At 47.6% G+C, this 24,345-nt stretch overlaps 1 protein-coding gene and 1 long non-coding RNA gene across 2 annotated transcripts in view; one reads left to right on the top strand and one right to left on the bottom strand.

The window, feature by feature from the left end:
* Positions 1 to 14,160, top strand: part of cog6 (component of oligomeric golgi complex 6) — a 39,548-nt gene extending 25,388 nt beyond the window's left edge. Inside the window, exons 13-19 of the mRNA XM_062552405.1 lie at positions 344 to 461; positions 3,340 to 3,471; positions 3,864 to 4,031; positions 5,616 to 5,723; positions 9,688 to 9,741; positions 10,479 to 10,558; positions 13,511 to 14,160. Coding sequence (XP_062408389.1) covers positions 344 to 461; positions 3,340 to 3,471; positions 3,864 to 4,031; positions 5,616 to 5,723; positions 9,688 to 9,741; positions 10,479 to 10,558; positions 13,511 to 13,658 — 808 coding nt within the window. The 3' untranslated portion in view covers positions 13,659 to 14,160. The remainder of the gene's footprint in view (positions 1 to 343; positions 462 to 3,339; positions 3,472 to 3,863; positions 4,032 to 5,615; positions 5,724 to 9,687; positions 9,742 to 10,478; positions 10,559 to 13,510) is intronic.
* A 4,288-nt stretch (positions 14,161 to 18,448) lies between these two features.
* On the bottom strand, positions 18,449 to 22,013 carry LOC134099518 (uncharacterized). The gene is made up of 3 exons (XR_009941137.1): positions 21,603 to 22,013; positions 21,062 to 21,130; positions 18,449 to 20,742 (listed from the first exon to the last, which is right to left on the bottom strand). It is a non-coding gene; the product is annotated as an uncharacterized LOC134099518 (long non-coding RNA).
* Positions 22,014 to 24,345: the final 2,332 nt, after the last annotated feature.

The following is a 24,345-nucleotide window of genomic DNA, read 5'->3' as shown; positions in this document are numbered from 1 at the left end:
CCATCAGTCGTAAGCCACACAACAACGCGGTTTATGGCTTAATAGATTATATTAGATTGATCATTGATGAATACAAACTGAGATGAGAGGATTCATAAAATCATGAAATATCTGCATGTTTTTTTTTCTCCCTCGGGTACATTCAAATACATTTTCTGTTTTTTATCTGCTCAATACAAAGCCATTTTTTTCCCTGTACGTAATAGCTCATGGGAATTCAGATTTGTAGTCAGTGACAGTCAGGGTATTTGACGATTGACTTGGAAATATTTGAGATTTGACGTTGGAGTAGGAGCCCTGTCTTGAGCACTGCCTGTGCTGTGTGTGGTGTGCCCTCCCGTAGTGTGATCGTGGGCACCAGTGTGGCTGCCCTCCTCATGACCATGGAGGAGATGCACGTCCTCAGCAAGAAGATGTTCTTCAACAGCCTCAGCCTCCACGCCAGCAGACTCATGGACAAGGTGAGAGACCAAGCAAACTCTGGCATAGTTACTTCCATTCACTGTAGTGGAAGCTAATTGTTGCAGCAGACGCTACGCGAACGGAGCGCTTCAGTTAGGTGCCTGGTGTAGCATCCTTGTAGATTTAGATTTAGATTTAGATTTAGATTTAGTTAGGTCAGCCGTTGAGGCTGGTGCTGAGTATTTGAAGTGTTCAGATGCAAAGCCCTCTAAATCCGTGTGACCACTTTCTCTTTTTTAATAAGCTTTTTTTTTTTTTTTTTATCAGGCTCCTCTCAATTTTTTTTCTACAAATCGATATTTCAGACCAATAAGAGAGTGGTATTGAGTGGGGTTTGATGCAAACATTATTTGATGAACATTTGCTGGATGTGGAGAGCTTTCACTCACCATTGTTCTATCATTTTTGACAGACGTGGCGTTGATAGGATTTTGCATCTGAACTCTTAATTTCTGAACTTGACGCCAGATCTGTGGCATCAGTTTATCAACACTGGGGATAGATGTAGTGATTGGTTGGCAAGGTTCAAGGTTTGAAGCTGTGGCACAGGCCAAGGTTTTTCATAACCTCAGAATGCTAAGCTAAACATATTCTTGCGTTACACTAGTTATCAATGTGTTGATTGGTGAATCCGATCTTTGGTTTGTTGCTATTAAATTGCGGCCAATAACACAGGATTAGCTGGTATCAGATATGAAGCATTTCAAACAAAAGGAAAACACAAGTGTCAGGGTTTCTCACACTGACAATGGGAACTGCTTGTTCCTCTGGTGTTTTGAAGCACATTCCTGGGCTAAAACTGTCTGCTAGATAAGTAGCTGTTACATTTGCCAGCGTGGAACCGGAGATATCTTTGGTTATCTTGTGAGCCGAAAAACAAAAGATTTTGTGGGTGTGAAGGGAACCAAAAAAAAAAAAAAAAGAGCGAGAGAGAAAAGAAATATGAAAATATGAGGGAAATGTCCCTTCGGAGGCCTCTCTCACAATGAGCTCTTTTAGTTCTGCCAGGGTCCCTCGCTGGAGGACATATTCAGTCAGACCACGAAGCACACAACCCTCTGTCACGACCCGCGCAACACTTTTAACATTTAACACTTCTTAAGGGATGGGGGAGGGGGGAGAGGGGAGGGGGGGGGAACTTGTATTTGAGTCGTTACTGCACAGTGTTACTTATTAAAATATTTCGTGTGGTTTTGTGCCCAAGCGGGGTGAACCCAGTGACCTTGGTGGAGCTGATGTCAGTCAGCAGATGCCTTGTAGTCGAACCGAGTCACATCATCGTGAATAATGAGGCTTCCTCATTTTTTGGTAGCATGTGGGCACCACATGGTGGGGGGGGTGTGTGTGTGGGGAGGGGGGGGGGGGGGGGGGGGGGGGGTCAAACCCTGCGTCCCTTAGTAGCTGCCCCACTAACATGACCAATTAGCTAAGCTTATAGGAGACCAACTGTTGCAGCTTTTCTCCCGACACATTCAGTCAGGACGCCGTGGCCTTTAGTTCCCGGGAACAGATTCTGTTAAGGACTCTGTTTCGCGAATGTTTCGGAGAGACTGTTCGGAGAGACCGCTCGCTCGCTCGCTCGCATCCCACCCACCGGCCCGCCCAGCCCCCCTACGGCGCAGTTAGTGAAGCCGCGAGCAACAACAGTGTTATTAGCCCCCGAGATGAAGTGCCTTGTAAACACGCTGGGAACTCGAAGCGCTCGCCTCGCGTGGTTGCGAAGCAGGCGCCCGGCCTTCCAAAACATCGTCCGCGCTTCTTGGGAACCTGCAAATTGAATCCAAAATATCCCTGGACACGGATGTCCTGTCTCGTTGAGGGGTCCGGTCGATATTAGCGGAGGGGAGGAGCACCTCCTCTCTCTCTCTCTCTCTCGCTCTCTCCCTCCCTCCCTCCCTCTCTCTCTCTCTCTCTCTCTCTCTCCCCCTCTCTCTCTTTCTCTCTCTCCCTCCTCATCGCCAATGCTCCACTCGAGATGAAATTATCCCCTTAGCGGCGGGCTAATCAAATCGCCCAGGGCTCAGAGACGTTACTTAGCACCGGCGAGCGGTGCAGTCGATGCCAGAAATGCGAGCTTCCTCTAATCACCCTCATTAGATGGCCCCACCGCGCACATATTTTACACGTGCCACCCTGACTGGACCACACATCAGCTCACCTCCCTGGTCAAGGTGTGTGTGTGTGTGTGTGTGTGTGTGTGTGTGTGTGTGTGTGTGTGTGTGTGTGTGTGTGTGTGTGTGTGTGTGTGTGTGTGTGTGTGTGTGTGTGTGTGTGTGTGTGTGTGTGTGTGTGTGTGTGTTTGAGGGTGGAGTGCCTGCCGTTTTCTCTCCTCCCAGCAGGTGTGCTCTGTCAACTAGAACAGGGTAGTAGCATAGTAGTAGTATAGTAAACAGAGCTCTCTCTCTCTCTCTCTCCCTCCCTCTCTTTCTCTCTCTCTCGCTTTCTCTTCTCTCTTCCCTCTATCTGTGAGCTGACTGAAGCCCACTGAGCTCCATCTGCTCTCCTGTATCGACAGCCTGCCTAAACCCGCAGATCACCCAATCAATCTCCCAGCAAGAGGCGCGGAGAGACAGGCAGCGTGTGTGTTTTTCTCTCACCTGGCCCTAACGAGGAGTGAGCCGGAGTGAGACGTGTGCCGTATCGATCCACAATTGACCTCTCTCTCCCTCTCTCTCTCTCTCTCTCTCTCTCTCTCTCTCTCTCTCTTCCTCTCTCTCTCTCTCTCTCTCTCTCTCTCTCTCTGTCTTTGTATCTCTCTCTCTCTCTTTGTATCCCTCTCTCTGTCTCTCCTCTCTGTATCCCTCTCTCTCTCTCTGTATCCCTCTCTCTCTCTCTCTCTCTCTCTCTCTCTCTCTCCCTCTCTCCATGCGCTCGTAGGTGGAGCTGCCTCCCCCAGACCTTGGCCCCACCGCCTCGCTGACCCAGACGCTGGCGCTGCTGCGGGAGGTGCTGGCCACCCACGACTCCTCCGTGGTCCCGCTGGACGCCCGCCAGGCCGACTTCGCCCAGGTGAAATGAAAATGTCACTTAGTTTGGCCTTTGGTCTCTCGCCATGTCACTGTCTCATTGTTTTATTCCTCCTTCGGCATTGATTGGCTATCCATGTGTCTGTCTGTTGAAATCTGTTACCGGTACTATTCAATTTTCAACTGTACAGTATTCAATATTCAGTATACTACAATATTCATATTCGGTTCTCTGTCAATATGTCTGTCTGTCTTTGTACCCCCCCATATCAAAAAACCACAGAAAGACATTAGAGACATCAAAGTCACTTGTATGCATACTGTACTATGCTATGAGGAGTAGAGTGACATTCCTTGGGCGGCTGTGCCAAGTCTCTTGTACAGTAACCGGACTCTTGTCTGCGTCTGATAACTAGGCTGGCCTGTGGTTTTCAGGTGCTGTCCTGCATCCTGGACCCCCTGCTGCAGCTGTGCACGGTGTCCGCCAGCAACCTGGGCACGGCCGACATGGCCACCTACATGGTCAACTGCCTGTACATGATGAAGACCACGCTGGCCGTGTTCGAGTTCACCGACAAACGCCTGGAGATGCTGGAGTTTCAGGCAAGTCGGGGTTGTTTTCGCGTGAATCTTTCTCCCTCTCTCTGTCTTTGTATCCCTCTCTTTTTGTCTCCTTTCTCTCTCCCTCTCTCTCTCCCCCTCTCTCTCTCTCTGTGTCCTTCTCTCTCTCTCACCGACAAACGCCTGGAGATGCTGGAGCTTCAGGCAAGTCGGGGTTGTTTCGCGTGAATCTTTGCTCTCTGTTGACGAGATCACGTGCCACTGCAGTCTGATCAAAACTACCAGTCACAAGGTCTTTGACTGGCTGACATGTGGTGTGAGATTTTTACAGAGGCTTGATTTTATTACAAATATATTTTGTTAATGTAGGAAATACAAAATAAATGTAGACAGATTTGTTCAATAAACAATATGTTAATAGAATATGAATACGTTCCTAATTATGATGATGATAGTGATGATAAAGATATGAAGCATTTAGAGAATAACTTTAACAGAAAATGACTGATTAATATTGTCAAACATTAATGGTGAAATTAAGGCTTTAACTAGTTAGTTGATGAAGGGATCCATTAGTAATGCATTGCTTAGTGATCCGTGAGTTTGTGAATGGGAAATTGTCAATGACAAGGCAGAAATGTGAGATGTGTTTGCTTTTTTATTGATCTTTCAGGTCTGTAGTACACTCTGTGGTTCCGTAATGTTCTTTGCCCCCCCCCCCCCCCCCCTCCCCTTTGTAAAGAATAGCATGTGCTCAAACAGACGAGACATGCAAAGCGCTTCTGCTGTTGATCTGCCTCTTCAGCCGTAACCCCCAGATGACACGCGTTTCCTTCTGTTGTTCACCTCTCCTGGCCCGGCTCCTCTAGTACCCACAGCTAATGTTTTGGGCTTATGTCTTGTTCTGCAGAGACTAAATTCAATTAAATTCCCCTTTCTGCCACCAACCCAATCGTTAAAAAAACAATTTAACACTGGCCGCAGATATCCTCCGGCAAAAAGGCTGCATCATGCCAGTACTGTAGAGGCCTTACGTACGGTAGTGAGACATAAACCGTTCTCTCTCTCTCTCTCTCTCTCTCTCTCTCTCTCTCTCTCTCTCTCTCTCTCTCTCTCTCTCTCTCTCTCTCTCTCTCTCTCTCTCCTGCACCTCTCCTAGTTTTTACATGCACCACCGGCACTGTGGCCCTTGCCTTTTTATGAAAGAAATGTGTTACTGTGTGAGCAACGTGCCTAAGGGGATGTAAGGATATAAATATCACTAGCAAACATAAAACAAATGTGTTTCTGTAAATAGTGCTGTTTTATTCATTGCTGTCGGAGGAAGTCGGTTGGTCAGTAGACACTTCCAGGGCATTATGCAGACCTGTGTTCACACAGACTGAAGAAACAAGCCCTCGACTCAGTGTTCCTGAAAAGTACACAGAGAACGGCCTCAGTTCAGAACACAAATACCAGGAACAGGAAAATGTCTATGGCAGATTGAAATAGCACTTCAACACTTTTCCTGTTTTGACTGGCCCCTAGTGGGTTTTGTTGATCTTTTCTGTCTGATATTCCCACCTCAATTGGACATTGGTTTATTTATTTATTTATATTTCTTGTGGTTGTTGTTTTCTTTCTCAGATTGAGGCTCACCTGGACACTCTGATAAACGAGCAGGCGTCGTTCGTGCTGACCAGAGCCGGCTTGAGCTACATCTACAGCACCCTGCAGCAGCACAGCCCTGAGCAGGTGCGGCTCCAACACACACTCTCACGCACGCACGCACACACACATGCATGCACGCACGTATGCACGCACAAACGCACACGCAAACAAACCTCTCACCCATTCGCACGTTCATACACACACACACACACACACACACATAAACATCTCACCCATTCACACACAAACACACAGACACATTACATTTGGCTGACTTAAAAAATGACAACTAACAGACACACAGACAAACACACACACAAACAAATAACCCATTCACACATACATGCACACAAAACATCTCTCACACATGCATACAAATATCTCACTCATACACACACGCACGCACACACGCACGCACGCACGCACGCACACACACACACACACACACACACACACACACACACACACACACACACACACACACACACACACACACACACACACACACACACACACACACACACACACACACACACAGACAAACAGACAAATATCTCTCACACACATACACAGAAACATTAACACAAACATCTCTCTGATATGGGCGCACACACACACATTAATCAACCAACCTAATACATCTATGTACTGTATATCAACACAGCACAGCATGTTCATCTAATTTGAAGGTGAAAAAGCATATCTCACTGTGAAATGTGTCCATTCAAAATGACAAACAGAATAGATAAGAACGATATTAAACCAGCGTCAGTGATTCTGGAGGCCAGATTTAGCCACAGGAACCCTCATGCGGCAATCAAAACCCAGATAGCTATCACGGGAGCAGCATAAAGGAACAGCAGGGGGTTCCATTAGATAGATGTCAGCTCTACACAATGGAGATCTGACCCTTGTTACGGTTTCTAAGGACTTGGCAGACCTTTTCTGTACAGCAAGCTGACTTGTAGTGCGATAATCATCTCAACATCAGTGTAGTTAGCGATGGCCACTGCAGCAGAAAACCGACCAGCACCTTGAGCGGACTGGTCAGAGCCCTTCAAACCTCGCAGAAGCAGCGAAAAAAGGCGTACGTTCTGAAAACCTGTGCTGGCAGCCGCACTGTCTGGGCTAAATATATGGTTAATCCAAACAAGAAAGTGATATTTTTTTTGTCTTGCCAGCTCGCACTTTTTTCAAGAGGAGATGTTTGTGGAGGCCATCCTCAGCAGATGGTTCGCATTAATTCGGCCAAAAACCTGGGCTCTGACTCACCGGCTGCTCCCTTCTAACGGCAGGAAAGGACTCCATTGTGTGGTGGCAGTGGCACTGTCTCCCATCAATTACGTGCAATATATAGAATGTTTTAAGGTTTTTTTTTTTTTTTTTTTTTTGCGCTAATGTACCCTCCTTGAGCCCATTACAAAGCGAAGACCTATAGAAAGGGAAAAGAAGAGCACTTAGGTCTCTATTTCTTTTCAAGTGTAATGGGAACATGAAAGAAAGTGATCACATGTCCAGGGCTTTTGAGTTAGAGAAGAGAACTCTGTCTTTTTCTTTTTTTTTGGTGGTATTTTTGTATTTTTTTAGATGAGGTGTTTTTATGACCATTACTGTCTGTGCTATAGGCCGAGTTGCTCATCCTCACACTAATAGCTCACTTTGCCATTTTTCATTTCGCAAGAATAGCCTCCATTGTTTATGAGAGCTGTGGTCGCCATGGCAACTCCCATGGTTAGACTCTCATTAATAAATTGGCCTGGTGAAGACTGGAGGGCTTTTCAAGTCCGTCATTACTCCTTTCGGTTAGTCATCATAAGGCCCGAGAGAATGACGGAAGAAAAATTGGTTGAAAGAAAATGTGTTTAATTGTTTGAAAAGTTTTTAGTGATCTATATTTTCGAAGAAGTCCTCTTTGCAAAGACCAAAGATAGGGAAAGGAGGTCGGTTTAAGTCAGTTATTGTGTGGGAGATGAAGCTGTTTTGTAGAGTGGAGCACGTGGGGAATGGAGTGTGTGCTGGCTCGTGTTTATATCGCGTGTGTGACTCTCCAGACTACTCTGGTGTGGTGAGAGAAGCTTGTGGGCCTGGCACAGCCGGGCACTCTGGGCTTTGGCATGGCACGCTTTTTTCATGCCACACCACCTCCTTCTTCTCGCTCCTCTCTTCTCCTCTCTTCTCTTCTCCTCTCTTCTCCTCTTCTCCTCTCTTCTCCTCTTCTCCTCTCTTCTCTTCTCCTCTCTTCTCCTCTTCTCCTCTCTTCTTTTCTCTTCTCTTCTCCTCTCCTCTCCTCTCCTCTCTTCTCCTCTCTTCTCCTCTCCTCCTCTCCTCTCCTCTCTTCTCCTCGCTTCTCCTCTCCTCTCTACCATACCTGCAGCACCACTCCGTATGGCTTTCTCTCCTTTTTTTCCTCTTGTAATTATTCCGCCCCCCCCCCCCGCCCCCCCACAGACTCTCTCTGCTCTCTCTCGGCCTCCACAGCGTTACGCGTATGTGGGCATGAGTAAGACCCCACGGCCACCCGCCGCTGCTCCGGAGGGTTGAACTCTCTAAACAGACGCAGAGTTTCGCCCGCCAGTGCCCTGACACGCGCACCACGATGGCGTCCGAGGCCGCACGCAAATATGTGCCACGGCTGTCTGTCTGTTGTTTGTTACAATTGTGCTTGAGGGCGGCTGGCTGGATTATCAAAGAGGAACGGTCCCTCGTGAGTCAAAGAAGCTTCGCTTTATTTTCGTACTGTTTATGGTAGGACTTTCACAACACAACGCGACCTCCTATAATTGTCGTGTCTTTGTGGCCACAGTGTGGCGACCATCTCGCCATAATCTTAAGTGCATCAAACCGCAGTTTGTGTTTATGTTGCGTTTGAGTTTATAAAAGACCTGTTAGGAACTCGACCCGTTGGTATTTCACAGATACTGGATTCAAGATGGTGTCCAGATTGCTGCTCGATTGCTCATCGCGCTCCCTCTGTACCCGTCTGCCTGTGTGGCATCTCGTAGCGGTGTGACTTGGGGCCTCTCTCAACATCCCTCCACAATCCTCGATGCTCGGTCCTCCAGACTCGTTCCCACTGATCTATAACTAGCACTGGATAGACTATCCCATGGTTGCCGCCCCATCATTCTTGATCTAGATCAGTGGGAACGAGGACCGAGGAAGGAAGGGAGGATCTATAAAGCACGAATGAGAGGCACCCTTGGTCACGCACGCCGTGAGGATGAAAGGTCACGGGAGGCCGATGCTGCTGCCTCTAGTCATGACACCTCAGGAAGCCGCTCGCTCGATCGCTCTCATTTCCTCCTCATCTTCTTCCTCTTTCTTTTCAAGCCTTGCCGCTCTCATGCCCTTTTTTTTCTTCTTTTTTCCTTTGCCATGCTGGCGTGCCATCCCTTGTGCCATCTCTGCGCCACCTCTGTAATTTGGTGGAGGTTGGCGAGGAGCACGCCCCTGAAGAGCGGGACGTCTTTAGACGCCAGAAAGCCACAAGCGCTCGCCAGGGTGGCACAGGGTGGCAGGGGTGACGCAGATGGACGGGAGACCGTCCTGGGAAAAGAACGGCTCCTCTCGGGAGACGAGCAGGAGTGGATCTCAAGGAGACTTGCCCTCTGGCATTATGAGTGACCCCACTTAATAACTCAACACCATTAATTTTAGATTAGCATGAAGAGGGATCACAAGTGTCACTGTTGGGACTGAACTGTTTTATATTTTTGCACTGAATGTAGACCTCTGTGTGAGTCCTGTTCTTCTCCTCTTGCTCCCCTGTTCTTTTTCACCCCATCTGATTATCTCTCTCTTTCTCTCCTTCTTTATTTCCCTCTCTCTCTCTCCCTAACTTTGTCTCTGCTTCGTTCTCACTCTCCCTCTTTCTGTCTCTTTGTTTCTTTCTTTATCTCTCTCTTCCTTTCTGTCTCTCTGCTTTTCTCTCTTGCCTCTCTCTCTCTCTCTCTCTGCTTCTCTCTCTCTGCTTCTCTCTTTCTGTTTCTCCCTCTCTTTCTGTTTCTCTCTCGCTCATTCATGTTTTGATCTCTTGCTCTTGTTTCAGGGTCCTCTGGCAGACCTCCCCAGTATGGACAGTGCCTCGGTCAAAGGCGCCATGGTGAGTTCCCGTTCTCTCGCCCAGGAAGCAGGTGTGCCTGCATGTGCAGCAGCAACACAAACATGTTCAACCACACACACACACACACACACACACACACACACACACACACTCGCTTCAAAACATCTGCCAACGGTGGAAGTCGAGTCCAGCTGTTAGAAATGTAAAGCTTGAGTAGGTTTGGCTATGCAAGTGTACTTGGTATTGGTCGCATTCACTGAACAACTTACAGTAAATGCGACCATTACTTGTGTCAACTTAACTCTCCCGTTGCCTCTACTCTTGTGGTCAGCATACACGTTTAAAGTCTTTGACACTTACTTCACTGTAAATAAAAAACAACAACAATTTAACAGGACTAGAATGAATCAAATGGAACTTTAAGCAACACTAAAGCACTTTTCCTCTGTCGAAAGCACGCTATTTGTTTAACCAGCAAATAGCGATGTGCACAGACAAGGTAGAGTATGTTGCATGAATTTGTGAAAGTATGATGTATTGCGACATCCAAGCAAGTCAAATTTGTAGTTTCTTATGTCTCATTTCATCGAACTACAGGTACGCTACCCGATCTGGTTACATAGTGCGGTTATAGCCGATAGAGGGCCGCAAAGTGAACACAGAAGTGCCGCTCACCCTGTTGATTTGAAATGATTTTGGAAACATGATTTTAAGGTACGAAAAACGTCTTTAGTGTTGCTTTAACCGTTTTGGCACCAACATTTGTCCCATTGCAGGTGCAGTTTGACCGCTACCTATCTTCTCCAGACACCTTGGTGATGCCGCAGCTCAACTTCCTCCTCAGTGCGGCCATCAAGTGAGTAGCCCACACAACGGGATGGATGGACACACGCGCGTCCGTCCACCCCCAACGCCAACGCCAGACCCCCGTCCACTCTCTTGCTCGTGTACATTCATGACCCACATAAAGAAAGGCTCACTGTAACCTCTGAGTAGTCGCTTGTAAAAAAGGACCCCCATTATAAAAAGGTCCCCTTTTAGTACAAAAAGACCCCATATAGTCCTTTACACACACACACACACACACAAAAACACACACACACACACACACACACACACACACACACACACACAAAAACACACACACTTGTCCACTTCCAATTCTCATTCCTGCCATGGCTGTCTCCATTAGGGCTCTTAGGAGCTTTCTGTTCTCTCCCTCATGGCTGTGTCATACGGGCCTAAATGTGCGTGCCCACGTTCCACGTTTTGGGAGTGCCAGTCAGACGCTGCACTTTAATACCACTCACTGTTGACGCAGTCGGAGGTTGGGATAGCAACACGAACATTCAGATCTCTCTCTCTTTTCTTTCTGCTATATTCCCCCCCCCTTTCTTCCTTCCTCCCCTCTTCTTTCTCTCTCACCACCTGAATGGAGGGCTTTTAGGCAGTAGTGATGGAGGGAGAGAGGAGAGGAGGAGGAGGAGAAGGAAGTGAGAGAGAGGGGATAGTGGGAGGGGGGGTGGGGGTAGTGAGTGAGTCACATTTACGGGAAGCAGAGCAGTCATGAGAAGCTGTACTGGCTGTACCTCAGGTTAATGTTCCCGCCATTAATGGAGACGAGGATGCCGCTCATGGGCAGGACGCCATTCATTAGCCCCTGCTCCATTTCTCCACCTACCACCCACCCCTCTCTCTCTCTCTCTCTCTCTCTCTCTCTCACACTCTTCATCATGCTCTCCATGGCTCTATATCTGTCTCTCCCTCTCTCTCTCTCTCTCTCACACTCTTCATCATGCTCTCCATGGCTCTATATCTGTCTCTCCATCTCTCTCTTCTCTTTCTCCATCTCCATCATCTCCCTCTACAGTGCCCGCTCCCTCCCCCTCCCTCCCCCTCTCTCTCTGTCTTTCTGGACTGATCCTCTCTGCCCATGCCCCCCTCCCCTCTCTCTCTCTCTCTCTCTCTCTCCCTCTGTCTCCCTCCCTCTCTCCCTCCCTCTCTCCCTCTCTCTCTCTCTCTCTGTCTCCCTCCCTCTCTCTCTCTCTCTCCCTCTCTCCCACACATAAACACAGCAACACGTGAGCCCTTCCCGCCTCGCCACTCAAGAGGAGTAAACACATGTGGGCCGCTTGATGGGAAAACGCTCCAGCGTCCACATTACATGTGCGCGCACACACACACACACACACACAAACACACACACACACACACACACACACACACACACACACACACACACACACACAAACACACATAAACATCCACTCTAATATATATGCACACAATCAAAGGCACACTGAACATACATATACATACGTATATGCCTGCATATCTCACTCGTACATCTATCTAGAAACACACACAGTCTTAATAAACACTAGCGCAAGCTTTCCGTATTTGTCTTTTTGCCTTTCCATGTATTACTCATTTACGGAGTAGTGATGTTTTTTTTTTCTGCAGTCTTGTTGACTGGTAGGTCTCTCTCAGAGGGGTAATATTTTCTCCTTCCTGTTTTACCAGTTCATAAACTCACCCACACATGCGTATATGTATGTATACAAACATACTCGCTCACATATACACACACCCCACATACATACATTAACAGAAACCCATGGCATTCAAATTACAAACTTACTGTACTGTAATACAAACTCCTATACTCACATACACCCACAGATACATTCAAACAAACAGACCACCCGCCCCTTCACACACACTCACACACACACACAAACATGCCACCCTCCCCTACACACACACACACACAAACACACACACAAGAACACACACGCACACACTCACATTAGTAAACTTAGCAAAGCTTTACAATATGGCTGGGAGCGTGTGCTTTTTCTACTGAGGGACATAAATGTTTACATGGCCTTAGGACTGCATGCGTACAGCGTGACTCCGCCTGGCCACACTGTTTACTATGAGGACACATGCGTGGTGGAGGCGCCCGGTGTTGTTGTGCTGGAGGAACTGCACCTGTAGATGGCGCTGTGGCCTGCAAGCTGTAGGCCTGCTCCTGTTTACAAGGCATGTGTTGGTCGCTTGAGCATCCCAGAACTCAACAACTCTTGGTTTCTATGGCTTCACGCTCTCTTTAAATTTATGTTCCATTTCAATTGTTCTGTGTACAGACCTTCAGATTATCTAAATGCATCGGACATATGCATGTCATTTTACAGACTGTTTTGTTTAGATGGGATGTTTTGAATGTTTGGTTTTTGATACTTACTCATCCGATGGGACTTGCAAATCAGGAAGAAAACATTAAAACATTGTGTAGAATGTTAGTAGTCAAATTGATTTCTTGTTGTGCCACCACCATATTTCACATCGAAGACGTGAACAGCCCAAAGTCAGCACATCTTTCAGCTAACCCGTGTGTGTGTGTGTGTGTGCGAGAGGGAGTCTCTTTTTCTGTGTTGGATGTGGCGCCAGTGCTGAAGTAACATTTCACACCATCCTCTTGTCCCTGTTATTCACAGTCTTATTTTTATCGTTATCATTTTGTTGCTGCCGTGCTGATGTGTGGTGAAGTATATGTGTGGTGAAGTATATGTGTGGTGAAGTATACTGTATGTGTGGTGAAGTATATGTGTGGGTTTTGTGCATCATCTTTCCTCACAACTGAACGGCCTCATGGGGACAAATAACGTTGTGGAGCTGTATTTTCATATCCCTATTTGCACTTCTCTCTCGTCTGCAGTTTTTGTCAGTTAATGTTTGGCGTCTCTTCTCCTCCTCCTCCTCCTCAATAACCCCCCCCCCCCTCTCTCTGTTTGTCCTTCATCAGGGAGCAGATCTTCCGGCAGTCGACTGAGCTGGTGTGCCGAGCGTACGGGGAGGTGCACTCGGCCATGACCCAGCCGGCCAACGGCTACAAGGAGCCCGAGAGCCTCCTGCTCCGCTCGCCCCAGCAGGTGCTGGCGCTGCTGTCCTGAGGGGTCCCCCGAGCAGGCCGCCAGGGGCCCCCCCAAAACCACGGACCCAGCGGCGCTGCCGTGGAGGCCCACATGGAAGAAGGCCTGTGTGCAGACCCAGGTGTTGGAGGACTCTTGAGACCACGCTGAGAGAGAGAGAGAGAGAGAGAGAGAGAGAGAGAGAGAGAGAGAGAGAGAGAGAGAGAGTCAGTGAGAGAGAGAGAGAGAGAGAGAAAAACAAAAAACTAAAACGCATGTGGTTGAGGACCACACTGTTTTACTGATTTAACAGACTGACTGCACTGGTGTCGGGAGAAGTATGTTTTTCTTTTATATTTTTTATTTAAGGGGATAAAGGACTATAACATTCTGTTTGTCTGTGAAGCCAAAGGAGTGACTACAAGAGGGTGGTAATATATGTGTGTGTTTGCAATGATGCATTTGTGTGTGTTGTTGTGTGTGTGTGTGTGTGTGTGTGCGTGTGTGGGTATGTGAGAAAGGAATAAAGTGTGAATTTTTTCAATTCTTTGTATGTTGCGTGTTCCTCTCTCCAGTTTCCACATCTCTGCATGGTGGCCGCTGTCTGCCAGGACTGGAGAGAACAGCTCGCACTTTAGGGGGGAAAAAAGAAAAAGAAAAGAAAATAAAGCGAAAAAAAAAAGATATTTGTTTTTATCTCCTCTCTCCACGTGAACAAGTAATTCCCACAAGTAGGCAAGGAGAAAAGAAGAGGAAGATATTGACCTTCAGATCGCTTTCCTCCTCCCTTCTTTCATCTCTTACACTCTCACACACACACACACACACACACACACACACACACACACACACACAAGCTAAAGTCTGACTCTGGTCCAACCTATAATGAGAAACAGCTCCATCTTTCTTCTTGTTAAATCTTTTTCTCTCTCTCTCATCCTCTTTCCCTCTTTTCTCTCTGTCATTCTCTCACTTCGAGTTTCTTCAACTGCTGCGTCTTCCTGCGACTCTCTTCCCCATCTCCCCTTTTGAAGAGCCGAGATGGTTAAGCCCAATTTTGCGGCCGCCCAAGACGAGGGCTAATCGCGGAGCGGCTGGATGCTTTTCTCGCAGACAATGGCGCTTTCATGTCATCGGCCCGATGGCCAGTCACGCCATCTTTTAATTGCGGGGAAAAATGCCTGCCAGGCCTCGTTCAGCGGCTATATTTAGGGCGCACAATGAGAGAGAGAGAGAGAGAGAGAAAAAAAAACTCGAGGACAGATGAAAAACAGTGCAAAGCCACTCGCGCAGCCATTAATAGCTATTTCTGTGAGTTAAAGAGAAAAAGGAGGATAATAAAAAAAAAAAACAGAAACACTCTCAAGACTGCGATTCTTCTAATCCGCGTTTAGCAGAGATACAGGCGGCCATTTAGGAGGGGCGTGGTTGGAGACGAGAACGCACAGCCTGCTAAATGTGTTGACGTGGCTGCAGGCAGACAGAGCCTTTTGAGCCCCCGGGGGAAATATTTTGAGCCTGTCACATGCCTCTAGTAAGGGGACTCTCCCGAGCCCCCCTCCCAAACTCCCCCCGCCCCCAAACCCCCCCCCCCCCCCCCCCCCCCTCGGTAGCTCCCCTCGCGTGGATCACATTGGGCTCTTTCAGGCGTGTGAAATCACCCGCGGCCATGCCCACAAGTGTGACAGTCCTACTCCAGACAGGCTCTCGCCCTCCCCCCTCTCCCCCCTCAACCCCCAACCCCCTCTGGCCCACATAGAGCACTCGTGAGCAAGGGCCAGCGCCGTTCTCCCTGCTCCAGAATGCGCACCAGTCCTACTGTTTGAAACCTTGCCACAATACGCAATGCCTATTCAGGGACTTGGAAGTAGGGATACGTACGGGATGCCGGTCGACTGTAAGTGTATTCCTGTCAGTAACTCAGGCCCCGGCCCACAGTGTGTTTTGTTCTCATTTGGTTTCTCATTTAATGTGTCATTAAAACGTAACGACTGATCCAAATGTAAAAAGTGGCCACCTTAAGCCAGCCAATGAGGTGGCTCAAGTCGGTTCTGTGAATTCCATCGACGAGAGCCAGCGTTTGCCTCTCCCCCCTGGAATCTTGGATGACATCATGGCTCTGGATCCTAGATGGCCTGCTGGAATAGGGCCCTGGCTCGATGGGCTCGCAGCCCAGGATCGCCCCACGTTTAACTGGATGGAGCTCAGATGTCGCTGCCCGGGACATTCAGTCCTGGCGGCTGCAGAGATGCCAGTTAGCTGAGCATCTGGCAGACAGAACTGGGTCTTCAGGTCTGTAAGAGGCTTTGACGTCCCCTGTAGTATTAGGGTTTTCCACGTTCCATTTCCGTTTTTAGTAGCATTTGCGGCTTTTTTGTTTTCGTTTTGTTTTAATAGCTTTAGTTTCAGGCAATTTAAGAAGAATCATTCTGTATTGATCAATACATAGTGTAACCACTAAGGATTTATCCCATAAAAGCATATTGGATGAACATCTGTCTGTGCTCTCACAGATCATTTCCTTTTTAATCACTGGACTGGCCAGACCATAATCCAGCCGCTTCATCTGAAATGAAATTGGTTAAGTGTACTGTATCATTGATCATTCTGCCTCAAAACAGTTCAATGAGAAATGTCCAAAGGTCACTTTCTAGGAATGTACGTACAGTGCATTTATACTTTTTCTCTGGGAGTCCTTTGGATTAGCACATCACTGTTCTGCAATTTAGCCATTTAACCTCAGGCCCAGTCACTAACAGGAACAAAGAAGCACTCAAATCAGGGCTTGCGGACTGACCAATTGTTGACTGAATCGCCTCACATCTGTTCAGCGGTTCAGCTGCTGGAGAAAAAGGCACTCTGCAGACCCTTTGACTCTAGTCTAGTCACACCACTAGTTGTGTGTGAAGTCCTGCTGATGCCACCCATGCACACTGCACAAGTACTGTAGCACTACTGCTGCTTAGCACTGATGCCATATCCAACTCAGGTTATTATTCCTCAAGGTGAACCATCACTGGGTCACCATCATACAACCCTCAGGCTGAAAAAACTCTTGCAAACACATTTGACCCTTATAGACCGGGTAGAGAGAGAAACATTAGTCAAAAGATAACCTTTGACCTTTGACGTGACCAGAAAGATGACAAGCTAAAGAACTCTGATTGTCTGGTATGTAATTCAGTTTTAAATGTTTGTCATGTCATAGGTGGCATGTTGGTTTTGTTATCTGATCAGGTGGTTTTTTTTTTTCTTTTCCAAAAATATAAGAGTTTATTATGTCACTTATATAAATAGTATAGTGTGGGGGGGAAAAAAACGCCAAGCCAGAGGAAAATTGTAGCTCACACTAACTTGTTTCTTATGTTTAGATAATAATTGGAATAGTCAACTCTGACCAAGGTCCGGAGTTGTTGTGTAAGTACAACCTATAATCTACCCTCAAGCTATACTCTGGTAGTTTTCTGGTAGTCTCTCTGGTGATGTGAAGGGGTCATGAGAAAGTATCTACCCCCCCCCCCCCCCCCCCCCCCCCCCCAGTACAGAGGTGAAGTTGTAGGACAAGTTGGTTGGGGGTAGAGGAGGGGAGGGGGAGGGGAATAGAAGCAAGACATCCACTCAATTATCTGTGACACGGCACAGGTCTCCCAAATTATAGGCACAGTATGCCTCGTGTATGTAAACCCGTTGGTGTGATCATCTGTGTTTAGGGACTTTAGTATTCATGGACAACAGCCATGATCGGAAATGACTGTAAATTCACTGATTACCACTGTGGCTTGACTTTGGCACGATCCCATTCGACGTCCGGCTTTGACTATTCACATCTGCACTGGTCCAGATCACACAGAACAGATATGCCTCTGTGCATTTGTGTCTCCAAAGAATACTAGTTTTGCTGTCCACCTTGTATGGAGACTTAAGCAAACCTACTAATGAGAATATCTGGTAGTATTTACTGTTGTAGTATTATGGTCTTTTCTGCAATGTTGCTTGAAAGTGACTCCTCATTGTTGTTGCTTTGGGTAAAAATGTTTAGTAACACTTGACTTGAAGGTATCTAGATAAGAGTGACATGACACTGTCATGAACACACATGACACTGTCATGACATATGAACCCTAACCTCTAACCCTAACCGCAACTTGTCATACACTTAACCCTGAGAGAAGCGTTATGTCATGAATGTTTATGACACATTCATGACAGTGTCATGTCACTCTTGTGTAGATACTTTCAAGTAAAGTGTAACCAAATGTTTTCTAAACGTATAAGAAACATGAATAGATTTTGTTTTCTCTTGACCTTGAGCCAGTGCATTAAAACACAGGTTGAACCAATATGTCCAAGTCTGCATGGTTACAAAGTTGTGGTGCTGCATGGAGTGTGCCGACGATGAAATGTGTGCACCATGCCTGGACCTGAATGCAGTCATGTCCGCGCAGACATATTGTTGCTGCCACATCACTTCTGATCTTCATTTGCACTGCAAACGGTCATGACACGACTGACACATTTGACAAATCTTTTTTGTGGTCCCCCATGTTGCCGTTTTCGTAATGCCGAGGTACAAGAGACGCAAAGAGCTCAGACTCGTCACTGATTTTTGTGGTGATAAAGTAATCGAGCATAATCTTCTGCAGCTTGGTGGATTTCCCAACATACCTCACTAACCCGCGGGATTGAGGGGGGCCCAGGCTCCTGGAATCCACTGCATCGGCCAAATTCTTAGACGACTTTTGTTCTGCTAATCTCGCTGCTTTCGTTCAGCCCCACCACCGCCACCACCGCCAGCACCACCACCACCCCGTTACCTCTCCTCTCGGATTCAGATCCTATTAGAATGAAAGGCGCGGGCGTGCTACCGCTTACTGCATTTCACCCCCGCCGACTCTGGCCTCATAATGAAGCCTTACAATTGTGTCTGCAGTGCAGTGGAGTGGGATTTAGACCGCTTGACTTGCCGGGGCCATAAATGCCGTGTCGGTGCACATGCTTTAGACAAGTGGCTATTTCTCACCTCTTGTACCGCAGCACACGACTGGTAGAAGGGGAGTCTGATCAACCCGACTTGCTCCGAGCAAACTTGAAAAGTGAGCAGCAGATAAGATTTTTCATATTCATTGATAAAGGTTCACTTCCTTTTATGATCCAATATGGAGATGGGTGTCTAAAGCACCGCACAAATAGCCTATAGGTGCTGTCACTCGGCACGCACTTTGGCGCCAAATTTTCAATGGATAAACAACAGATTTTACTGAGCCGCGCCGACAAAATAGAACCGAATCGTAATCTACACCGCAGCGGCGGCAGAGTTTGAAGCTGACCGGTGTGCAGGGCTGCACTGAAAACCATGTTATCTAATGTAATTAAACATTGAAAGCAGAGTGTGCCACACTCCTATCAGCTGCTGTGTGTGGAGGTTTTCAAGGAGTCGTAAATTACATAATTTTACCCCGTCCACAAACTCGGCCCTGCAAAGAAGCAAACAGGTCTCTTTACACCGTTGAAGCTGAGGCCCCAGGGCCCACAGCATGAAATCTATTTGTTAGCAGGCGCATGTTTGATGAGTCCTTCTATGGTAACTGGAGAAGATTATCTAATGTGATGAAAAGGGGACATTTTGTGCTGTTGACAGCGCACATTGAAAACAGAAAGCCTGTTATTTGGCCCCTTGGAGCACAGCAGAGCAGCTTCCTCTGATTTCTGCTATCAGAGTATTCATCAACCTGTCAGCGATCCAGGAACACCGGGACCGCCGTAGCACTCAAGTGGCACCCGTAGTAATCCATGTGGCGTGCGACAAACACATCCCAAAATGTGTGTGTGTTTTTAAAGGTGTTTGTTTTTATTCCTCGTACTGTCGTTCTTTTTTTTAATTCATGATCATTCAACATGTGTACACTTGAGCAGATCAAACTGTCACAAACATGGCTGCCAGTGTGTTTCCATGTATTCAGGTGTAAACAGGCGAGTATTTTGGCCTGTGCTCATGGCTGTTAGCATTCATTAGCCAGTCTTCCCTCCTTCTCAGTGGCCTATTGAGCCAGTACAGTATTGCGTGTGGCTGCGATGTCTATTGTGCAAGACCCCCCACCCCACCCCACCCCCCAACCCTCCAGAAAAGTGTTTGCTTTGCTAATGTGAACACTTTGTACTGATTCCAGGAACATACACAAAATGGGTTACATAATTTCCAAATAGTGCCACACTAAACTTCAGCTCCCCCTTGCTGTGGCTGGCCGTGGCCATGCACATTGTTTTTGTTTTGATTTGTTGTGTTTTGTGTTTTTGTTTTCATTTTAATGGTGTGTGTGTGTGTGTGTGTGTGTACAGTATGTGTGTGTGCGTGGGAGGAAGAGGAAGTTTTTGGAGGCAGCACCAGCTCTTAAAATGAACAGTAGGCCTCAACATTTTCAGGGCAAGTTTTGACAGTGTGCCTGCCTTGTATAGTTTAGTAGGTCACCTCCTTGGGAATATGACTGACTTCCACTGCTTCTAAAATGCTCACCTACAGTCATTAAATTGAGCTAATAAAAATCCCTGGATGATATTGTAAGTACACGCCTTAGTGGCTAAACTGGATAAGTCAATTCTAAGAAAGTAGTAAACCCTTCAAAAAGGAGAGCCCTTTGGCTTTGTTTAGCAGGGAGAATGTGCACTTCTATTAGGAGGTTTACCATTTACTCTTGAGTTTCCTTATCCAGCTTAGTCAAACGTGTACTTGGAATATCCCCCTTAGGTAGAAAGTTGACTGGATATTTCAGTGTTGACTTACAGGTAACACTTCCCTCTTTGGGTACTTTTTTAAGCCTCGACATAATCTCGTTCCCATGTATGTGCATGTGAAGTGGTTTCATATGGCAAGACTGTACAGGTGGAGGTTTGTGGCAATGCAAAAGTTGAAGTTCTCGCCCGGGAGTTTCCCCACCATAAAATGAGGCAACTCTACGATGTGAAATTTCCCTTCTTCGCGCACCCGCCCTCCCACTGTCCACTGTTGTTAGTCTTGACGGGAGCATCCAGTGGATATTTCTCCAATACAGACAGATGGATGACCAGATGTGGTGTCAGTCTACACCTCAGCGTTACTGTGTGTTCACACTGGGAGGCAGATCCAGGACTTCTAGAACGTGAGACCTCAGGTCAGTCCGCCAGGTCTGTGTTGGAGTGTGTGTGTGTGTGTGTGCGTGTGTGTGTGTGTGTGTGTGTGTGCGTGCGTGCGTGCGTGCGTGTGTGTGTGTGTGTGTGTGTGTGTGTGTGTGTGTGTGTGTGTGTGTGTGTGTGTGTGTGTGTGTGTGTGTGTGTGTGTGTGTGTGTGTGTGTGTGTGTGTGTGTGTGTGTGTGTGTGTGTGTGTGTGTGTGTGTGGTGAGTTGCACCAAAAAAAAAAGCTGTCTTTGTTTTGACTTTCAAGGCAGAGACAGAGATAGAGAGAGCGCTTCACCTTGGGTCATGGTCGGAGGGGGGGACTGCTCACCCGGTCTTTGTTGGGCGCCAGCACGTTCAAGGCCACCTGATAAACAGACTGCCAGTCAGTGTGGGGAAGAAAGTGCTTCGCAGAGGCCACAGGATCTGCCCTGAACTTGACTTCCCATTCCACGTGCCAGAGAGGTGGACCGATGTATGGTGTAAACAACATCACCTGAGTGAGTGTGTTGTGTGCTAGGAAACACGGACCACAGGCCACTGGGATACCCCCCATACTGTATGTCTCATATGGCATGCTTCATAGGATAAAGCTAGCGGTTTTTTTATAGGATAAAGCTATAGCGTCTTTTTAAATGTCAAACCATCACACATTTAAATCTGTGTCTGATATAAACAACATATGACAAATCAAATAGAGGGAAATATGATTAACAAAATAAGACATCAAACAAGACAATAAATCATCATACATGTATCTGTCTTTTGATCTCAGATTAGGGGTCATTAGGCCAAAGTCAGCATAAAGGAAAAAATGGCATCCAAGCAATAATACCTACTCAATTATGTGAGATTGTTGCTCTTGCAAAGAAGGCTCAGTCCACACAAACATCAAAAAAGCGTCTCGAGTCTCTTGATGAAATGGGCCGGACGGTGACTATCCCCCTCTGCTCTGAGGGTGTCGAAGGCCCTTCTTCCAGAGCGCCCGAGGAAATGTGATGACTCGGAGTTCCCAGAACCGACTGCTCTGCAGAGAGAGAGAGAGAGAGAGATAGAGAGAGAAAGTGAGAGAGAGAGAGAGAAAGTGAGAGAAAAAGAGAGACAGAGAGAGAAAGTGGGAGAGAGATAGAGAGAGAAAGAGATAGAGAGAGAGTGAGAGAGAGAGAGGCAGGCCACGCCGAGGTCCACAAGCTGACCTCTCCCCCACATGTTTGATCAGATTGTTTTTCCCCCCGGCGGCCGAGCGAGAGCCTGGCCACTCCACTCCGCTCCACTCCACGCGGTGCCGAGCAACTGGACGGAGAGCGTCAGCAGCAGCAGCACTGATGAAGACGAAGAGGGAAGGGAGGGGTGGACAGGGTGGGGGTGGAGGTGGAGGTGGGGGTGGGTGCTAGAAGAGCAGACTAGAGCTTTGGCTGCAGAGAGGAGCGGAGAGGAGAAGAGCGGAGAGAAAAAGCAAGCAAGCAAGCACTCTGGTTACTCAGTAACCCGGGGCAACAGGCTTGCCACTCACCTTTCCCCTAATACCCCCCTCACCTCTGAGACCACGTGAAGAACGGCTGCATGCTGACACCCCACACTGTGCTGCTCCCACACACACACACACACACACACACACACAATGCACACACAATCACATCCAACACATCACACTGTGCACATACACACACTGACACCCTGCATAAGACTAGCACACACACTAACGTTGAACTCAACTGAAGCGCACACACCGAAGCCTTTTTTGTTGCACTGTTCACATATACACACACAGACAGACTGACACTCTGCTTTGCTTATACACACCCATATACATAAACACCCACCCACACGGAAACACACACACACACACACACACACACATTGTACACTTACACAAACTGTCACACCTGCACCACATCTCAGAACTCTCGTGTGCATTCAACTCAGAACTTGCACACCATGGAGGAGGACCGCACTCCTCTCCAGACAGGCAGGAAATGATATTTAAAACAAAACATGATTAGAATTTACTTTTCTCCTCGTTCTCTGGCTCGTCGCTGCGAGCCTCCGTGTCTTCATCATAGCACGGAGACTCAGACCCAAACCTCCTCAGGGAGAATGCAGGAGATGCAATTAGCATTGAGATCATTTCTGCTGATAATGGGCCACCATGTTACCCAATACACGCACAGAGAGAGAGAGAGAGAGAGAGAGAGACACAGAGAGAGAGAGAGACACACACACACATGCGTATCCCCATTCAACCTCAGACTCTGTGCTGTGTGTGACTCAAAGGTGTCTTTCACAAGATGGCAGTTTAAACGGGTGACGACACTGACTGTGATCATACACACACACTGAGGCCGACGCACAGCCACATACCGTAACGTGAATAGCTGAATAGGCGAATACCATGTGGCTTACTCCACTCCCCGGGAACAAGTAGTCTTTGAAGCGCATCTGGCCCGGGTCTGGTATGAGCCCGGCCCAGAGTCAGATGCCAACAGCACTGACGATTACGGTGAGTCTCAGTTGGGACAGCGTAGGTGGCAGACCTGAAGCGCCTTCAGTGACTCATTAAGAAGAAAGCAGCATATGGGAGGGGCACCGTACTCTGTCACAGACACACACACACACACACACACACACACACACACACACACACACTCAAAAAAAGCTGCCCCCAGTATGACATCATCACTAATCCCACATGGCTTAAACACACACTACTAACAGACGCACACACACATAGTCGCACACACACTCACACACGCAGCTACACACTCTCACGCACGTCCAGACTGGCAATGGGGAAGGTGGTGAAAGATGCTGTGCTAATTCAGGGCCTGGTTGAAGAGGAGAACCAGACTGATCCGGTCCGACCCCAGCTCAAACCTCCCTCTGCCGCCCCGCCGCGAGGTTGGGAAGGGCGTGACCGGTATGGGATGTTGGCCGTGAAGACAGCGCAGCAGCAGCAGCCGCACACTGTGTGCGTTCTCGTCTTCCGCCTCTCTCTCTCTCTCTCTCTCTCTCTCTCTCTCTGAAAAATAAGGCCCGAGTTCTTTGGCTTCAGGTTGCATGAGAAAGCAGGCCCTTGTCATCTTATCACCTTAAAGAAGGGGACTGTCTACTTGATTTGTTTTTTTTTTTCCCCCACACAAACTCAAGAGTGTTGATGTTTTTGGCATGGCTCCCTGGTGAGGGTAAAGACAGATAAGAACTGAGGGGGGTAGTCATGAATGAGCCTGTGTATGGGGAATGCAGTGGTTTTATCTCAGATATCTATACCATACCCACATCCATCCAATAAAACAATGCCAGTAAGACTGACTCAGAGGAGAGAATGGCTGTGGGGAGATGACAGTTAATGTAAAGAATGTTTTTGATAATAGGTCTCCGAGGTTGCAGACATCCGCAGCCCTTTCTGAGAGTTTCGGTAGGTCTTAGCTGGCTGTCAATCAGTGTGGCCGAATAAATAATGATCCCGAGTCTTTGTCTCTTCTTGATGACCAGCAAGCTGGATTCATTATGATGGCAGAATCTGACCTGTCTGCCAAAACTGTCTCGTCTTTGGCACCACTAATTGTAGTTTACTGAGCGCTG

Source organism: Sardina pilchardus, chromosome 13, assembly GCF_963854185.1.
Source record: "Sardina pilchardus chromosome 13, fSarPil1.1, whole genome shotgun sequence".
NCBI lineage: Eukaryota > Metazoa > Chordata > Actinopteri > Clupeiformes > Clupeidae > Sardina > Sardina pilchardus.
This window is presented reverse-complemented; position numbering and strand designations above follow the sequence as displayed.